At 45.7% G+C, this 16793-nt stretch overlaps 1 protein-coding gene across 1 annotated transcript in view; it reads right to left on the bottom strand.

Annotated features, from left to right (window-relative positions):
* YME1L1 (YME1 like 1 ATPase) overlaps positions 1-16793 on the bottom strand; it is a 665597-nt gene that overhangs the window by 580232 nt on the left and 68572 nt on the right. Inside the window, exon 4 of the mRNA XM_069211321.1 lies at positions 11045-11143. Within this exon, the coding sequence (XP_069067422.1) occupies positions 11045-11143 (99 nt within the window). The remainder of the gene's footprint in view (positions 1-11044; positions 11144-16793) is intronic.

The raw sequence follows: 16793 nt of genomic DNA on the forward strand, positions 1-16793 counted from the left end.
ATCTCCTCCGGCCTTGCCGCCAAAAGTGGGGCCGTGGCCGGAGGGGGCGGGCAACTACTAGCTGGAGTGCCCTGCGGTGCTGGAACAAAGGGGGTAAGCCTTTGAGGCTCACCGCCAGGTGTTACAGCTCCTGCCTGGGGGAGGTGATAGCATCTCCACCCAGTGCAGGCTTTGTTACAGGCCACAGAGTGACAAAGGCACTCTCCCCATGTGGCCAGCAACATGTCTCGACTGTGGCAGGCTGCTAGAACCAGTCAGCCTACACGGGTAGTTGGATTAGGTTTCAGGGGGCACCTCTAAGGTGCCCTCTGGGGTGTATTTTACAATAAAATGTACACTGGCATCAGTGTGCATTTATTGTGCTGAGAAGTTTGATACCAAACTTCCCAGTTTTCAGTGTAGCCATTATGGTGCTGTGGAGTCCGTGTTTGACAGACTCCCAGACCATATACTCTTATGGCTACCCTGCACTTACAATGTCTAAGGTTTGGCTTAGACACTGTAGGGGCACAGTGCTCATGCACTGGTGCCCTCACCTATGGTATAGTGCACCCTGCCTTAGGGCTGTAAGGCCTACTAGAGGGGTGACTTATCTATACTGCATAGGCAGTGTGAGGTTGGCATGGCACCCTGAGGGGAGTGCCATGTCGACTTACTCGTTTTGTCCTCACCAGCACACACAAGCTGGCAAGCAGTGTGTCTGTGCTGAGTGAGGGGTCCCCAGGGTGGCATAAGACATGCTGCAGCCTTTAGAGACCTTCCCTGGCATCAGGGCCCTTGGTACCAGGGGTACCAGTTACAAGGGACTTACCTGAATGCCAGGGTGTGCCAATTGTGAACACAAAAGTACAGGTTAGGGAAAGAACACTGGTGCTGGAGCCTGGTTAGCAGGTCTCAGCACACTTTCAATTCAAAACATAGCATCAGCAAAAGCAAAAAGTCAGGGGGTGCCAGCCTGCCACAACCAGACGAGTTGCTGGCCACACGGGGAGATTGTCTGTCACTCTGTGGCCAGGAACAAAGCCTGTACTGGCTGGAGGTGTTTCTCACCTCATCCTGCAGGAACTGTAACACCTGGCGGTGAGCAGAGAAGTAGTGCAGAGTGGAGTAATGGTCTGTAAAATAGACTGGAGTGAAGTGGCATGAGGTGGCATAGAGGGAGTTGGGTAGAGCATCGGAGAGTGTAGTGTCATACAGCAGCATAGAGGAGAGAATAGTGTTGCAGAGCCACTACGGACAATCTGCAAAACCCACCGGCTCTAATGTTATAGACTGCCAGTGGGGCAGGTGATGGCGAATCCTCCCCTCCACTGGGTGCCCAGGACAGTAAGAGCAGACTATAAAGGCTTGGAAACTGCTGAGGGAGTGGTTTGCTGGCTCACCCTTTCGCTGCCTAACCCACGGGGTTTGTAGGTACCCCATCTGTAGGAAGCTGGCCTGGTGTGTGGGGAGAACCTATGGTGTTATCACCTTATACCATGTCCAGGTATCCCCCCATTAGTGAAGTGTGGACAGTGTCTAGGAAGTCAAGGCTCTCTAGAGATAGCTGTGGATAAGCAGCCAAGACTTATGTAAGAGACATGCAAAGCTTATGCTATACCACTAAATTCACACAGTACTAGCACATATGAAAGAACCACACAACGTTACAAAATGAAAATGTCACTTACCCAGTGTACATCTGTTCGTGGCATCAGTCGCAGTAGATTCGCATGTTCTGCAATAGCTCGCCATCTGGTGTTGGGCCGGAGTGTTACAAGTTGTTTTTCTTCGAAGAAGTCTTTCGAGTCACGGGACCGAGTGACTCCTCCTTTTGTCTCCATTGCGCATGGGCGTCGACTCCATCCTCGATTGTTTTTCCCCGCAGAGGGTGAGGTAGGAGTTGAATTGTAGTAATAGTGCCCATGCAATGGAGTGACTAAGTATGCACTTATTTAAGGTTGAGATGATACATATATAAATAATTGAAGGTAACTTCCAAACTGCTACAGGCTCCCGGGGAGGCGGGTGGGCACATGCGAATCTACTGCGACTGATGCCACGAACAGATGTACACTGGGTAAGTGACATTTTCAGTTCGATGGCATCTGTCGCTGTAGATACGCATGTTCTGCAATAGACTAGTAAGCAGTTATTTCCCCAAAAGCGGTGGATCAGCCTGTAGGAGTGGAAGTAGTCTGAAATAATGTCCTTAATACAGCTTGACCTACTGTGGCTTGTTGTGCGGATAACACGTCTACACAGTAGTGCTTGGTGAATGTGTGAGGCGTAGACCATGTGGCTGCCTTACATATTTCTTGCATTGGGATGTTTCCTAGAAAGGCCATGGTAGCACCTTTTTTTCTGGTTGAGTGTGCCCTTGGTGTAATGGGCAGCTGTCGTTTAGCTTTAAGGTAGCAGATTTGGATGCATTTAACTATCCATCTGGCTATACCTTGTTTTGAAATTGGGTTTCCTGCATGAGGTTTTTGAAATGCAATAAAGAGTTGTTTAGTCTTTCTGATGTTCTTTGTTCTGTCAATGTAATACATTAATGCTCTTTTGACATCTAATGTATGTAGTGCCCTTTCAGCTACGGTATCTGGCTGTGGAAAGAACACCGGAAGTTCCACTGTTTGATTTAGATGGAACGGTGAAATAACCTTTGGCAAAAATTTAGGATTGGTCCTTAGGACGACTTTATTTTTGTGTAGTTGTATAAAAGGTTCCTGTATAGTAAACGCCTGAATCTCGCTTACTCTTCTCAGGGAAGTAATGGCGATGAGAAATGCCACCTTCCAGGTTAGGAACTGTATGTCGCAGGAGTGCATGGGTTCAAAAGGTGGACCCATAAGTCTAGTTAGGACAACATTTAGGTTCCATGAAGGAACAGGTAGTGTTCTTGGTGGTATAATTCTCCTAAGGCCCTCCATGAATGCTTCATTACTGGTATTTTATATAGGGAAGTTGAATAGGTAGTCTGCAGGTATGCAGATATTGCTGCAAGGTGAATCTTAATGGAAGAGAAAGCTAGGTTAGATTTTTGTAAGTGAAGCAAGTAACCCACTACATGTTCTGGAGTTGTGTGTAATGGTTGTATTTGATTAATATGGCAGTAGCAAACAAACCTCTTCCATTTACTTGCATAGCAGTGCCTGGTGGATGGCCTTCTTGCTTGTTTTATGACTTCCATACATTCTTGGGTAAGTTGTAAGTGCCCGAATTCTAGGATTTCAGGAGCCAGATTGCTAGATTCAGCGATGCTGGATCTGGGTGTCTGATCTTTTGGTTGTGCTGTGTCAACAGATCTGGCCTGTTGGGCAATTTGATGCAGGGTACCACTGATAGGTCTAGCAGCGTTGTGTACCAGGGTTGCCTTGCCCAAGTTGGTGCTATCAATATGAGTTTGAGTTTGCTTTGACTGAGTTTGTTTACCAGGTAAGGAAGGAGAGGGAGAGGAGGAAAAGCGTAAGCAAATATCCCTGACCAGTTCATCCATAGGGCATTGCCTTGGGATTGTTTGTGTGGGTATCTGGATGCGAAGTTTTGGCATTTTGCGTTCTCCCTTGTCGCAAACAAGTCTATCTGAGGTGATCCCCAGAGTTTGAAATAAGTGTTCAGTATTTGGGGGTGAATTTCCCATTCGTGGACCTGTTGGTGATCTCGAGAGAGATTGTCTGCGAGTTGATTTTGTATCCCTGGTATAAACTGTGCAATTAGGCGAATTTGGTTGTGAATTGCCCAATGCCAAATTTTTTGTGCTAACATGCTTAACTGCGTGGAGTGCGTCCCTCCCTGCTTGTTTAGATAATACATTGTTGTCATGTTGTCTGTTTTGACGAGAATGTATTTGTGAACTATTATTGGTTGGAAAGCTTTTAGTGCTTGAAAAACTGCAAGAAGTTCTAGGTGATTGATATGCAGTTTTGTTTGATGTACGTTCCATTGTCCTTGTATGCTGTGTTGATCGAGGTGTGCTCCCCACCCTGTCATGGAAGCATCTGTTGTTATTACGTATTGTGGCACTGGGTCTTGAAAAGGCCGCCCCTTGTTTAAATTTATGTTGTTCCACCACAGAAGCGAGAGGTAAGTTTGGCGGTCTATTAACACCAGATCTAGAAGGTGACCCTGTGCTTGAGACCACTGTGATGCTAGGCATTGTTGTAAGGGCCTCATGTGCAGTCTTGCGTTTGGGACAATGGCTATGCATGATGACATCATGCCTAGGAGTTGTAATACCATCTTTGCTTGTATCTTTTGTGTTGGATACATGCGTTGTATGATGGTGTTGAAATTTTGAATTCTTTGTGGACTTGGAGTGGCTACTCCCTTTGATGTGTCTATTATGGCTCCCAGGTATTGTTGTACCTTGCGTGGCCGAATCTTGGATTTTGTGAAATTGACGGTGAACCCTAGTTTGAAGAGGGTTTGTATGATATGATTTGTGTGATTTGAGCACTCTATTAACGAATGGGCCTTGATTAGCCAGTCGTCTAGATATGGGAACACATGTATTTGCTGCCTTCTGATGTGTGCAGCGACTACCGCTAGACATTTGGTAAAGACTCTTGGTGCGGTTGTTAATCCGAAAGGCAGTACCTTGAATTGGTAATGTATTCCTTTGAATACAAACCTTAGGTATTTCCTGTGCGATGGGTGAATTGGTATATGGAAATAAGCATCCTTGAGGTCTAAAGTTGCCATGTAGTCGTGCAGCTTTAGCAATGGCAATACTTCTTGTAGTGTGACCATGTGGAAGTGGTCTGATTTGATGAAAGTGTTGACTACTCTGAGGTCTAGGATTGGTCTCAGTGTTTTGTCCTTCTTTGGTATCAGAAAGTACAGTGAGTAAACTCCTGTGTTTATTTGTGTGTTTGGCACTAATTCGATTGCATTCTTTTGCAATAGTGCCTGCACTTCTATCTCTAGGAGATTGGAATGGTGTGTTGTTAAATTTTGTGCTTTTGGTGGTATGTTTGGAGGGAACTGTAGAAATTCTATGCAGTAACCATGTTGGATAATTGCTAGAACCCAAGTGTCTGTAGTGATTTTCTCCCATGCTCTGTAATAATGACCTATTCGTCCCCCCACTGGTGTTGTGTGGAGGGGGTGAGTGACATGTGAGTCACTGTTTAGTAGTAGGGGTTTTGGGGCTTTGGAATCTTCCTCTATTTCGAGGGAATTGCCCTCCTCTATATTGTCCCCGAAAACCTCCTCTATACTGTCCTTGGTAACTGGACGGTGTGGCTTGTGAGGTGCTGGCTTGTGTGCTTTGACCCCGAAACCCCCCTCGAAAGGGCGGTTTACGGAATGAGCTGTAATTCCCTCTGCTCTGCGGGGAGTAGAGTGCGCCCATGGCTTTGGCAGTGTCCGTATCTTTTTTGAGTTTCTCAATCGCTGTGTCCACTTCTGGACCGAACAGTTCTTTTTCATTAAAAGGCATATTGAGAACTGCTTGTTGAATCTCTGGTTTAAATCCAGACGTTCGGAGCCATGCATGCCTTCTGATAGTTACAGATGTATTAATTGTCCGTGCAGCTGTATCTGCAGCGTCCATGGAGGAGCGGATCTGGTTGTTGGAGATGGCCTGTCCCTCCTCAACCACTTGTTTTGCCCTATTTTGGAAGTCTTTGGGCAGATGTTCAATGAGATGTTGCATCTCGTCCCAGTGGGCTCTGTCATAGCGCGCAAGTAGTGCCTGGGAGTTCGCGATGCGCCACTGGTTTGCAGCTTGTGCTGCGACTCTTTTACCAGCTGCATCAAACTTGCGGCTTTCTTTATCTGGGGGTGGTGCATCTCCAGATGTGTGAGAGTTGGCCCTTTTCCTAGCTGCTCCTACAACAACAGAGTCTGGTGGCAGCTGTGTTGTGATGAAAGCCGGGTCTGTAGGAGGCGGCTTATACTTTTTTTCCACCCTTGGTGTGATTGCCCTACTTTTGACCGGGTCCTTAAATATGTCTTTTGCGTGCCGGAGCATACCAGGGAGCATAGGCAGGCTTTGGTAGGAGCTGTGGGTGGAGGAGAGTGTGTTGAACAGGAAATCATCCTCGACCTGTTCTGAGTGGAGGCTTACGTTGTGAAATTGTGCTGCTCTAGCCACCACCTGAGAGTACGCGGTGCTGTCTTCTGGTGGAGATGGTTTTGTAGGGTATGCCTCTGGGCTGTTATCTGACACTGGGGCGTCGTATAGGTCCCATGCGTCCTGGTCTTGGTCACCCTGGCTCATGGTGGTGTGAGCTGGGGAGTGTGATGGCGTTTGTGCTGGTGAAACGTTAATCACGGGCGGAGGAGAGGGTGGTGGTGTAACTCTTTTCACCACTTTTGGTTGTGGTGCTTGTTCCGTCTGGAACTCCAACCTTCTCTTTCTCCTAATGGGGGGAAGGGTGCTTATTTTTCCTGTCCCCTGCTGAATGAAGATACGCTTTTGCGTATGATCCGCATCCGTTGCTTGTAGCTCTTCCTCAAACCTATGCTTCTGCATTTGGGAGGTTAGCGAGTGCTCTTCTGTATAAGAGCCTGAAGCTGGGTCGCTTGCAGTTTGTTTCGGCGTCGAAACTGTGTCTGCGTGTTTTTTCGGCTCCGAGGTGACTTTTTTCCTTTTCGGGGCCGAAACCTCTCGGCGTCGATCTGTTTCGGTGCCGCTGTCTCGGCGTCGAGCCGTGTCCACACCGGCATCTCGGTGTCGAGGCTTGTCTCCAGCACTTTCTCGGTCCCGAGAAGGCTGCGTGCCGGTGTCTCGACCGGAGTCGGACGATCTCGGCACTGTTTGGGCCTTTTTCGGTGCTGACGGTCGGTCACCGATTTTATGGGTTGAGCCATGGCCTGATGGCAGTGGCGTCCCCTGGGCCTTGTAAATGTTTCTTTGTGTGGTTTTCGACGTCTTACTCACGGTTTGTGTATCGTCGAATCCTTCGGAGTCTGAGTCTTGGATCGAGAAGGTACCTTCCTCTTCCTGTTCCTCGAACTCCCGTCGGGCTGTCGGTGCGGACGCCATTTGAAGTCTTCTGGCTCGACGGTCTCGGAGTGTTTTTCTGGACCGGAACGCACGACAGGCCTCGCAGGTGTCTTCGCTGTGCTCAGGTGACAGGCACAGGTTGCAGACCAAGTGTTGGTCTGTGTAGGGGTATTTATTGTGGCATTTGGGGCAGAAACGGAACGGGGTCCGTTCCATCGGCGTTCTTCAGCACGCGGTCGGGCCGACCAGGCCCCGACGGAGGATCGAAAAATTACCCCGAAGGGCACCGGAGCTCTTCGATCTTCGATGCGGTGTTGAATGTAGGTATGCCGATCCCGTACGCAACAATACCGACGAAAATCTTCCGAAATTAACTATTTTTTCTGTTCCGAAACTCGGAGCGACAGGAACACGTCCGAACCCGATGGCGGAAAAAAAACAATCGAGGATGGAGTCGACGCCCATGCGCAATGGAGACAAAAGGAGGAGTCACTCGGTCCCGTGACTCGAAAGACTTCTTCGAAGAAAAACAACTTGTAACACTCCGGCCCAACACCAGATGGCGAGCTATTGCAGAACATGCGTATCTACAGCGACAGATGCCATCGAACATAAAGGTACATTACTATGGTAACACAAATATTAGAATACTAGTAGGCAGTCCCCTTAACTGAAGTGAACACACTAATTATATACACAATAGCAATCAGTGAGGAGCATAAAAACAACAAGCTTTGGCAAATGTATTAGGAAATGGAGAGGGCCGTAGGGGAGGAACAAACCATATAGTAAGAAAGTGGAATGCGAGATACAGTCCCCTACTCAAGAACTTGGAATTGTTAGAGGGGAGCTGGTGAAACTAGGAACCGCGAGAGGCGAGTACCAGAATGGCCCCCAGCAACCAGGAGTGCAGAGGTAAGTATCTGGTTTTCCCCAAAACAAACAGGAGGACTTAGGAAAAGGATTGTGCAAGACCAAGATCAGATTGGAAGAACCCAAAGGATGGATTCTGGCAGAAGAGGACCTGCAAAAGAAGGGAACCAAGTCCAGTTCATGATGGCATGTCTGGTTCGTGGCAGGAGCCACTACCCACCCTTCTGTGGATGCAGAACCAGGTCAACAGGGGAAGAAGATGACCAGATGTGCAGTGCAGGAGATGAAGAGCAGTCCCTGAAGTGATACAGATGGTGTCCCATGCCGGCTGTCACGTTGCAGTATGTCAGTGGTGCCGGAAGACCACCAACAAGCAAAGGCCAGGGGACTCGACCCAAGGAGGGGAGTCCAGGGTGAAGATCCCTTGGAGAGGGAGCAAAGAAGCCTTGGTGGTTGCAGGAGTCACAGTTCAAAGAGGTACTGCAAGGAAAGGCAAGGGTTTACCAGCTCTCAAGTTGGACAGATGGCAGAGAGGACCAAGACGACCGCTCCAGACCACCACCTGTGATGCAGGATCCATGCAGTTCCTGAGGCGAGCAGATCCACGCAGCCAGTCGTTGATGCAGTTGGTGCCTGCAGATGCAGGGGAGTGACTCCCTCACTCCAAGGGAGATTCCTTCTTACTTCTTGGTGCAGGCTGCAGTCTCATCGACCTCAGAGGATGCACAGCTGGGGAAATGCTTCAGTTGCTGGAAGGAGCAGGAGAAACACGGTTACAAAGCGGAATCGTCCCTGGAGTTGCAGATTGTTGTTTCCTGAAGAGTCCAGTTGCAGTTCCAGTGGCCAGAAGATTAATTGAACGATGCAGAGGGGTCCGGGTGGAATCTTGCACATCGAATCTGAGGACCCACCCAAGAGGGAGACCCTAAATAGCCCTAAAATGGGTTTCGGTCACCTGCAAGGTGACTATTTATCAGGAGGGGTCAGTGACGTCACCTGCCTGACCTGGCTACCCAGATGCTCCCAGGGGCCTCTGCACATCTTGGAAACAAGATGGCAGAATCAAGTGCCCACCTGAAAGAGCCCTGGGCACCACCCCTGGGGTGGTAATGGACAGGGGAATGGTCACTCCCCTTTGTCCGGTTTCACGCCAGAGCAGGGACCGAGAGATCCCTGGACTGGTGAAATCTGTTTATGCAAGGAGGGCACCAAATGTTCCCTTCAAAGCAAACTGGTGGCTTGGGAAGGCTACCCCTTCCAAGCCGTGTAACACCTATTTCCAAGTGAGAGGGTGTTACCTCCCTCTACCAGAGGAAATTTGTTCCGCCTTCCTCTGCCTCAGCTGGTCAAGCAGCAGGAGGGCAGGAACCTGTCTGAGGGGGTGGCAGAAGCGCGGGCTTCCCAGAAAAACCCAAAAGACTGGTGAGAGCAATGTTGGGGGTCCCCTAAGGAGCCCCCAACCGGCACGGATGGGTACTGCTCACAAGAAAGTTCCAGATCCAGTCTGAAGCCTAGGGATAATTTTAAGCTAAGGAATCTGCTGCTAGAAGTCTCTATCAGATTTAAAAAACATACACCAAACATTATCTGTTTCAAATCTACATGATTACGGACTCAATGAAACCAAATATTTAAATGGTTATCAATAAACTAACTAGTTGCTCACTAGTCAGTCTGTTGTATCACCTGAATATGGAAAAGTAAGTATCAACAATCGAAAGGGCTACTCCAGTGTCAACCTTGAGCGGAGGCAATACAGCCCAACAATTGCAGGTAAGACCTGACATTATGAATGGATTCACCTTTCGTTTCACATATCTGCAACACTACTTCTTGGTTAAAACACACAGGGAAGATGCAAGTTTTTCAGTGTGTTGAAGGGGTGCACTGCAAACGGGTGTATCCCGTGCAGGTACATTTTTTGGCATGCCATCGAATTTGTCTGACTGCATAATGTTCCGACAGACTGTTTCGTTTTCTACAGGTACTTGAGAGGTGGATTTTCTTTAATCTTTTGGTGAACACAGTCTTTAATTAAAACCAATTATGTGAAGTGCAACTACTTCTAAACTGATGAATTGGACATTTATAGTTCCATGTAATTAATCTTACCAATGCTTCATATTTTACTATGTTCTTCCTGCAGGCCATTGATCGAACATTATTCTTTATAAAAAAAAAGTGCTCTGAATGGCAATATTTACATCAACAGTAAAGAGTAACATAACAAAAGTTATTTCAGCAAGTACAAATCTGTCTACATGTGATGTGAAAATATACTCAAAGGCAAATTGCTTCCAGGACTCTATGGTGCTGCACATCCCCAAAGCAACAGCCCTTCTTTGAGACACCTTACAAGATGGTGGGTGTGGCATCTGTGAGCATGGAAGATAGTCCAGCAAAGCACAGTACAGAGTACACATCGAAGACTGACATCTTGAACCAGAAGTGGCTGCAGGCACCACTGATGTACTTGAGGTGAGGTGAGATGCAGACTACCTGTGTATGCCGTTGTTTTTTGCGAGTATCTACAGCCCAAACTAGGTGGCGCAGATGCTGCAAAGGAATAAAAAGGCCCAATAAAAGTAAGCAGTGGAATGCACTGCTCTCCATACACCCAGTAGGGAAGGGGTGAGTCTTTAAAGTAGGGGAAGTTTGTGTGATAACTAAAGACTGCAGGTGGTCAAAGGAGGAGGGGGCGAGAGAGAGCAAAGTAAGACACCCTTTTTTCCACAGCAATTCTACACCACACTCCCAACCTACCTCATACGGACCCGGAGGACAAAAGGGATGTGCAACGGCCTAAGATGGTGAAAGGGGGGGAAAAAAAAAGCTTGGTCCAGGAAGAATTTGGCAGCATTACATGCTTACAGTTTGTCCACATGACAACCTACAGGGCTATTCTGAGGAGTCCAGTCTAAATCAGGAGATGGAATGCTGCTGAACAGCAATTGTTGCACTACAGCATACTTCAGAAAGAGAAAGGAAGGTGAATTCCAGTGTGCCTGGAGTCTTTAACAGGAGTCCTTAGCACTGACGAAACCAAAATTAATCACAAGTAATAATTGCACAATATATGTACGCTGGCTGAGAAAAATATTGTTCCATGTGATTCTTGTTCTTGAAAGCTATATGAAAACATATATAAAAAATAACTTTACAAAATCTATGTAAATGTAACCATAAAAACACCACAAATTTAAGTGAAAGCAATTGTTTCCAATGTAAATACCATACCTGGCCAGTATTGAAGATCTGTGCACATACTCCGAAGGGGACTAGGGTGTTGTCTGCACAAGGAAGTAGACCGCAAAATATTATAAAAGTCTGGAAAACCTGTGGGGAAAAAAAACACAGAACTCATTAATATTAAGTTCTGAGATGCTGTGGTGGCCGAAAATAAACTTGTATTAACTCCTCACAGCCAAAGATCTGCCACCTAGGAGGGAGAGAGAGAATGAGAGAATATGAGCAGGAGAGAGAAAGTGACAGAGAGAAAGAGAAAGAGCAAGAGAGATTGATTGATTGTTGGTGGTGCCTACCCCTTCCCCCGGGTGCACCATGTGTACTGCTGCACAATATGTTCAGTTCCTTTCCGACTGTTCTTCTGACTAAAGGAGAGCCTGACACTTTCATTTGGAGCTGTTCACAGTGTCGAACAGGGATGCCATGACCAAAAAGTAAGATAATATTTTTGATGAAGTCTTTGTCTGGTTTGACTTGACAAGGTGTGTATGGATTAGCCCCTACTCTGGACAGTACTCTGCATGGCCAGTCAAATGACGTTTCTGGTTATGGAGAGCATCTATCCCAAAGAGCCAGGAGCCAAACCCAACACAATGTCTTCAACTTCTGGGATCACATGAGGAGAAAGGTGGGCTACGCAATTCTGAGCCCAGGATGTGGGATGGAATCAGAGAATGACATAAGTGGACTATCGTGAATGACTGGCTGGTGGGTTTGATTTAGCAGGCCAAAAAAAACAGAGTTCCTATAATTCTTCTTAGGCTTTTCCTTCTACACAGCTGTGAACCATGGTCAGGATCTGGAAATGTATAGGAACTTTTCTTGGATCACTTCTATTCACAATATCTGCATTCCCTTGCACGCTTCACCGCCTTTCCACCCCTGAAATATTTCAAGCACCAAACCTAAGAGTTCATCAACCACTGAGATAGAAGAAGACTGACCCACACTGATCACACTGAAACTGGACAGGTGAACACTAACAAGATAAGACCCACTTGGACCACTACTGTAATGATTCCCCCAGATCGCTAAGTGAGCGCTGACAGTCACCCAAGATGCACCCAGAAATGAAGGACTGGTAACCCAAGTGCCAGATGTGGCACCGTACTTCAACAGATTAAACAGTAGGTGTAGTCCTGAAAGATGAGTGGGATGAGCCTGCTCCCAGGACTTTGTCAATGGAATTCATTTAAAATAAGCTATCAGGAGAAAACCCAGAACCACTGAATCTGCTGGCAAGCTGCATAGTGTATCATATCAAACTACTAAAGCTGACTTTACTGAATGTAAACCTTCTAAGGGAATATGGCCTACAGGCTCTGGCACTCAGTTTCAGAGCAAAACAAGACGTTTCTAATTTAGTAGTCTGAAAGAATGATCCATTTATGGTGAATGGACTTACTGCAGACACTATCTATTCCAGAGAGGCTACAGGCTTTGAGTTAGGTATTAGATCCTAGTTGCCCCTTGCAACATTGTTTACTAGCAAAATCCATAAAGACTTCCGTAAGAGTTTATGTGCTTAGAATGTTTTTCTCAGCTATAGTTAGGAGCAGGTCCAAAAGTAAGGTATTCCACTTAAGGGGAATAACTGCATGTAAACCGTTTATCTAGGTAGGGCAAGGTGTGATGAGAACATAAAACAATATTCTACATTTTCCTTGAATAAGAATGGACAAGGCTACAATTATACGACATATGTACAAGATCACTGAATTCTATGTCAGGACCGGAGGCAAGGATTAGTCTGATCTTTCTTCACTTTATTTTTAACCAGTACCCATTAAACTTTGTAAATTGAATCAGTGTTAAACTACATTTGCCAAGCAACACTGCTAAGAAAGAAAACAGTTCATCCAATCCAAATGCAGCAACAGCTTTGAAGACTCTCCACAGGCCCTCTAGCCTCCTCTTCCTTCGCTGTTCCAACAGCCTCAGTTAAGTGCCTTTTGTCGCTCAGATTATTTACTGGTATTACCTTATTTGTGACACTTTCCTGGGCTGTTTTGGCACAGAAATGTATATACACAGCCTCATGAGAGCCATAATTGTTGTTATATTGTCACTAATTGCTTTTTAGGTCAAACGTTAGCGTTCGGCCTGCTACGATAGAGTGAGTTCCAGTGTTTTGATTTGTTAGTTGCAGTGTCCTTCAAAAATCCTTGCTTGCTAGTGGTCAGTTCTGTCTCTTTGTCCTGCCTTTTTCACTTTGGGAGCAGCACAAAGTACTTTGTAATTATGCTTTGTCCTGTTTATCTCTTCTGAAGGGGACTTTTTCTTTCAGTATTGGACTGTTTGCCTTGCACTGTGGGTGTGTGTTCAGTCCCTCCTCCCCACCAGCTCCCTCTGTAAACATAAACAAACATCAGAGGGGGGCTTTTCCAGGGCCAGCTCGCTCTCTTCCTCGTTCTTTTCACTTTGTGTGGCAATAAAAGTCCAGTCAGTAATTTACAACGCTATGAGCTCTAACTCGAGCAAACACAAGATTATTGCATTCCAAATGCTTGTTCTCTCTCTGGTGACCGCTTGTCTGACACTTTGAGCTTAGAGTACAAGCCCGGAGGTATGCATTTACTCAGAACAGTCCCTCTACCTCAGTGTCTCTCTTGGTTATTGAAGGCCACGCTGACAGCTGCAATAAACTGTGTTTACTTTACAAAATCAGCTCTCTCCGGAGCGGGAATGCATAACCAAAATATACGTCTGACAACTGAACTCATAAAAAAACCTTCACTAATGATTACTTTTTATTGCCTCTATACAGTTTAAAAGGAGAGATGCGAAAACAGGTCTTTCTCTGGGAATGTGAATCTTCCTCCGAACGTCAGCCTCTTTTTTGATTTTTGCCAAAACACTCAAAAGGTGGTCACCACATTTCCCGTTAGAAAAAAAAAAGCATTTTCATTTTCTGCATCCCAAAAATCAAGAAGTTTGCAGCAATAATGGATTCTCCAAACTGCTCGTCCAACGCTACAATTTGCGAGGGCACCTCCTGCCTGCTGCCACCTGACAATTTTAACCTCATTTTGAACACAGTTCTGAGCGCCGTGCTCACGGTCATGCTGGCCCAGGTTATGTTTTCCATGGGCTGCACTGTGAATGTCAAGAAGTTTTGGGGGCACATCAAACGACCCTGGGGTATCATCGTGGGCTTCCTCTGCCAGTTTTGAATAATGCCCTTGACTGGCTTTGTGCTCTCGCTCATCTTCAACATTCACCCCATCCAAGCTGTTGTCGTGCTGATCATGGGGTGCTGCCCAGGAGGAACCGGCTCTAACATACTGGCGTACTGGATAGACGGAGACATGGACCTAAAGTGAGACAGTCTACAAACTTACGGATTTACTTTTCTTTTAATGTACGTATTTACAGCGCACAAGGACTACAGAATGCAAAATACTTTTACTTGGCCTCATGTTGCCATAACAGCAACTTTTTATTAGCGCAAACATAATCCATTGTATTTGTAGCACACTGTGCCCAGTGCCGGAGTTGAATGGCATTTTAAACTTATCATAACATACATAGGAGGCAGGAGCAAACGCCCCTGCACATGCTTACCTGCTCAAATGAGATGTATTCTTACTACAAATGTATGTCAGTACATCAAGCTGCACTATTTTCACTCACAGTTGCGTCAGCTTGACCACTACTTTCTACTGTTCTTCGCCTGTCCACTATTTAAAGCTGATAATTACTTCTATCTGACCATTACTTCATTTTTACCTTTTAGTTTATCTATGCATTACTTATCCTTGGACATTATTTAAACTTGACCATTACTTCTTCTGATTATTACTCTTTTTAGTCACCCATATTAGTCACCTTTGTAGGTATGACATACAGTTCAGATGCACATTTGATTTAAGTGAGTTAAGTTCCCATTATGGCACATAAACCAGTAAATAAAAAGGAGGTCCAGGTGAAATTTTTCATTATGCCACAGTAATTTCAGGAATTTCTCATTTTACTTCTTACGGGAAATTCCCAAAATGTCGCCATTATGCCTGGTCACATAATTAAAGACAGTTTGAGGGAAAATTCTATCGCTGGAGCACAGGAGCAATGCGTACAACCGTAATGTGAGCGGCTTTTGTTCACTGCACCTCTGTTCTTTGTTCTATTATCCTCACGTGGACGCACTTCACCATAAAATATAGCCAAAATGCTGTACTTCCATTTCACATAATTTTGCAAAATCTTGCAAAATATTTCAGAAATTTTGCAGAACTATGCAAAAGGATCTGATGCAAAATTTGCAGATGAATGTTGTTAAAGCGACATGCCAACGGCTAGAGTCCATCAGTATACTCGTTCAACTGTCAGCTTACAATCAATATATGTCCTATGCTGACAGGTTGAACTAAGCAGAATGCTCCGGACTTGGAACTTCTGAATGCTTTTATTTCAAACTTCTGCTTCATGGTCTCGAGGACATATCACACAGCAGGAAAGGACAAGAGAAAAGAGCATGTACCTGTGTTTACAAAGAATATACTTGCAAGGATTAAACAACAGAGATTATTAAAAAGACAAAACATTTAGGAGAGTCGGAGAAGAAATGCATGTAACACAAGTACAGGACAGTCACAGGTTTAAGTACCAACAGGCTGCAGTGATCAATGTAATGGCCAGAACTTCAGAATATGTGCTATAACTTTTAAAATTCCTGAAATCCACAACCCTATCTTCAACTTCCAGGATCATTCTATATACTCTCCCACTCTGCCACTTCTGCGATACTCTGTTTTCACCTCAGTCATACTTGAGGAGACCAACAAGCTGCCGAGGCAAACAAGATGAAAGCAATGGAAAGCAATGATGGACACTCGCTTTAAACAACGCCTTCTCTTTACCACGTCTTAAACAAAAACACAAACTACCCCTTCATTCTGGAGTTGATTCAGTGTTCGCTAAAACATCACCTATTTATATGAAATTACTAGTAATCTACAAGCAAATTTTTAACCACCACTTTTACACACTGACCAATCCACAGCTTATGATGCAGCTGACCACACAATATCGTCGGAAACCCTGGAACAGTGGTCGGGCATTTCCGGATCCCCTTTCTGATGGATATTGCTGTTTCTAAACTAGCTGTAGTCATAAAATCTGCATTGAATTTGCTGATTTGCCTAAATACCCCGTTTCTACTCACAGGTTCTGTTTAATGTGTATGTATACCCCATGGCATAGGTAGAGGCGTAACTACAAAACTGAGGGTGTCCCCCTGCAAAATACATGAAGGGTGGGCCTCCCACGCAGGGCCAGCTTTAGCACTGGTGGCACCTGGCGCGATGGTCTTTTTGGCACCCGACCTGCTTCTCTACTAATTTCCTCACTACCACTCTCCAACAGTGCTCCTCACCTCTCCATAGCCTGTATCTGACATACATTTATTTTTTGAAGCACCACTCATAATGTGTCAGTTTTGTGATCTGCATGGTACACGTTCTTTGCAGCAGGCACATTATCCCTCTGTGCTACTTTATGATGTGTAAAAACTGCCACTAGACAAAATTCGGATCTTTCACTAGTAGTAACATTAATCACCAGAGTTTTTGTGACATTTTTATGGTTACCTGAAAACTGCTGGATGCAGACGCAAGTTCAGTGCTTCTAAGCCCATAAGTAATTTTTTAAACACAGCGCCCACACCAAACTCCGTGCATTGGTTGTACTGCCCTAAAGCCAGTCATGCCCCCATGCTCAGACCCAGTCAGGAGCTCTCAGT

Source organism: Pleurodeles waltl, chromosome 10 (genome assembly GCF_031143425.1).
Source record: "Pleurodeles waltl isolate 20211129_DDA chromosome 10, aPleWal1.hap1.20221129, whole genome shotgun sequence".
Classification (NCBI taxonomy): Eukaryota; Metazoa; Chordata; class Amphibia; order Caudata; family Salamandridae; genus Pleurodeles; species Pleurodeles waltl.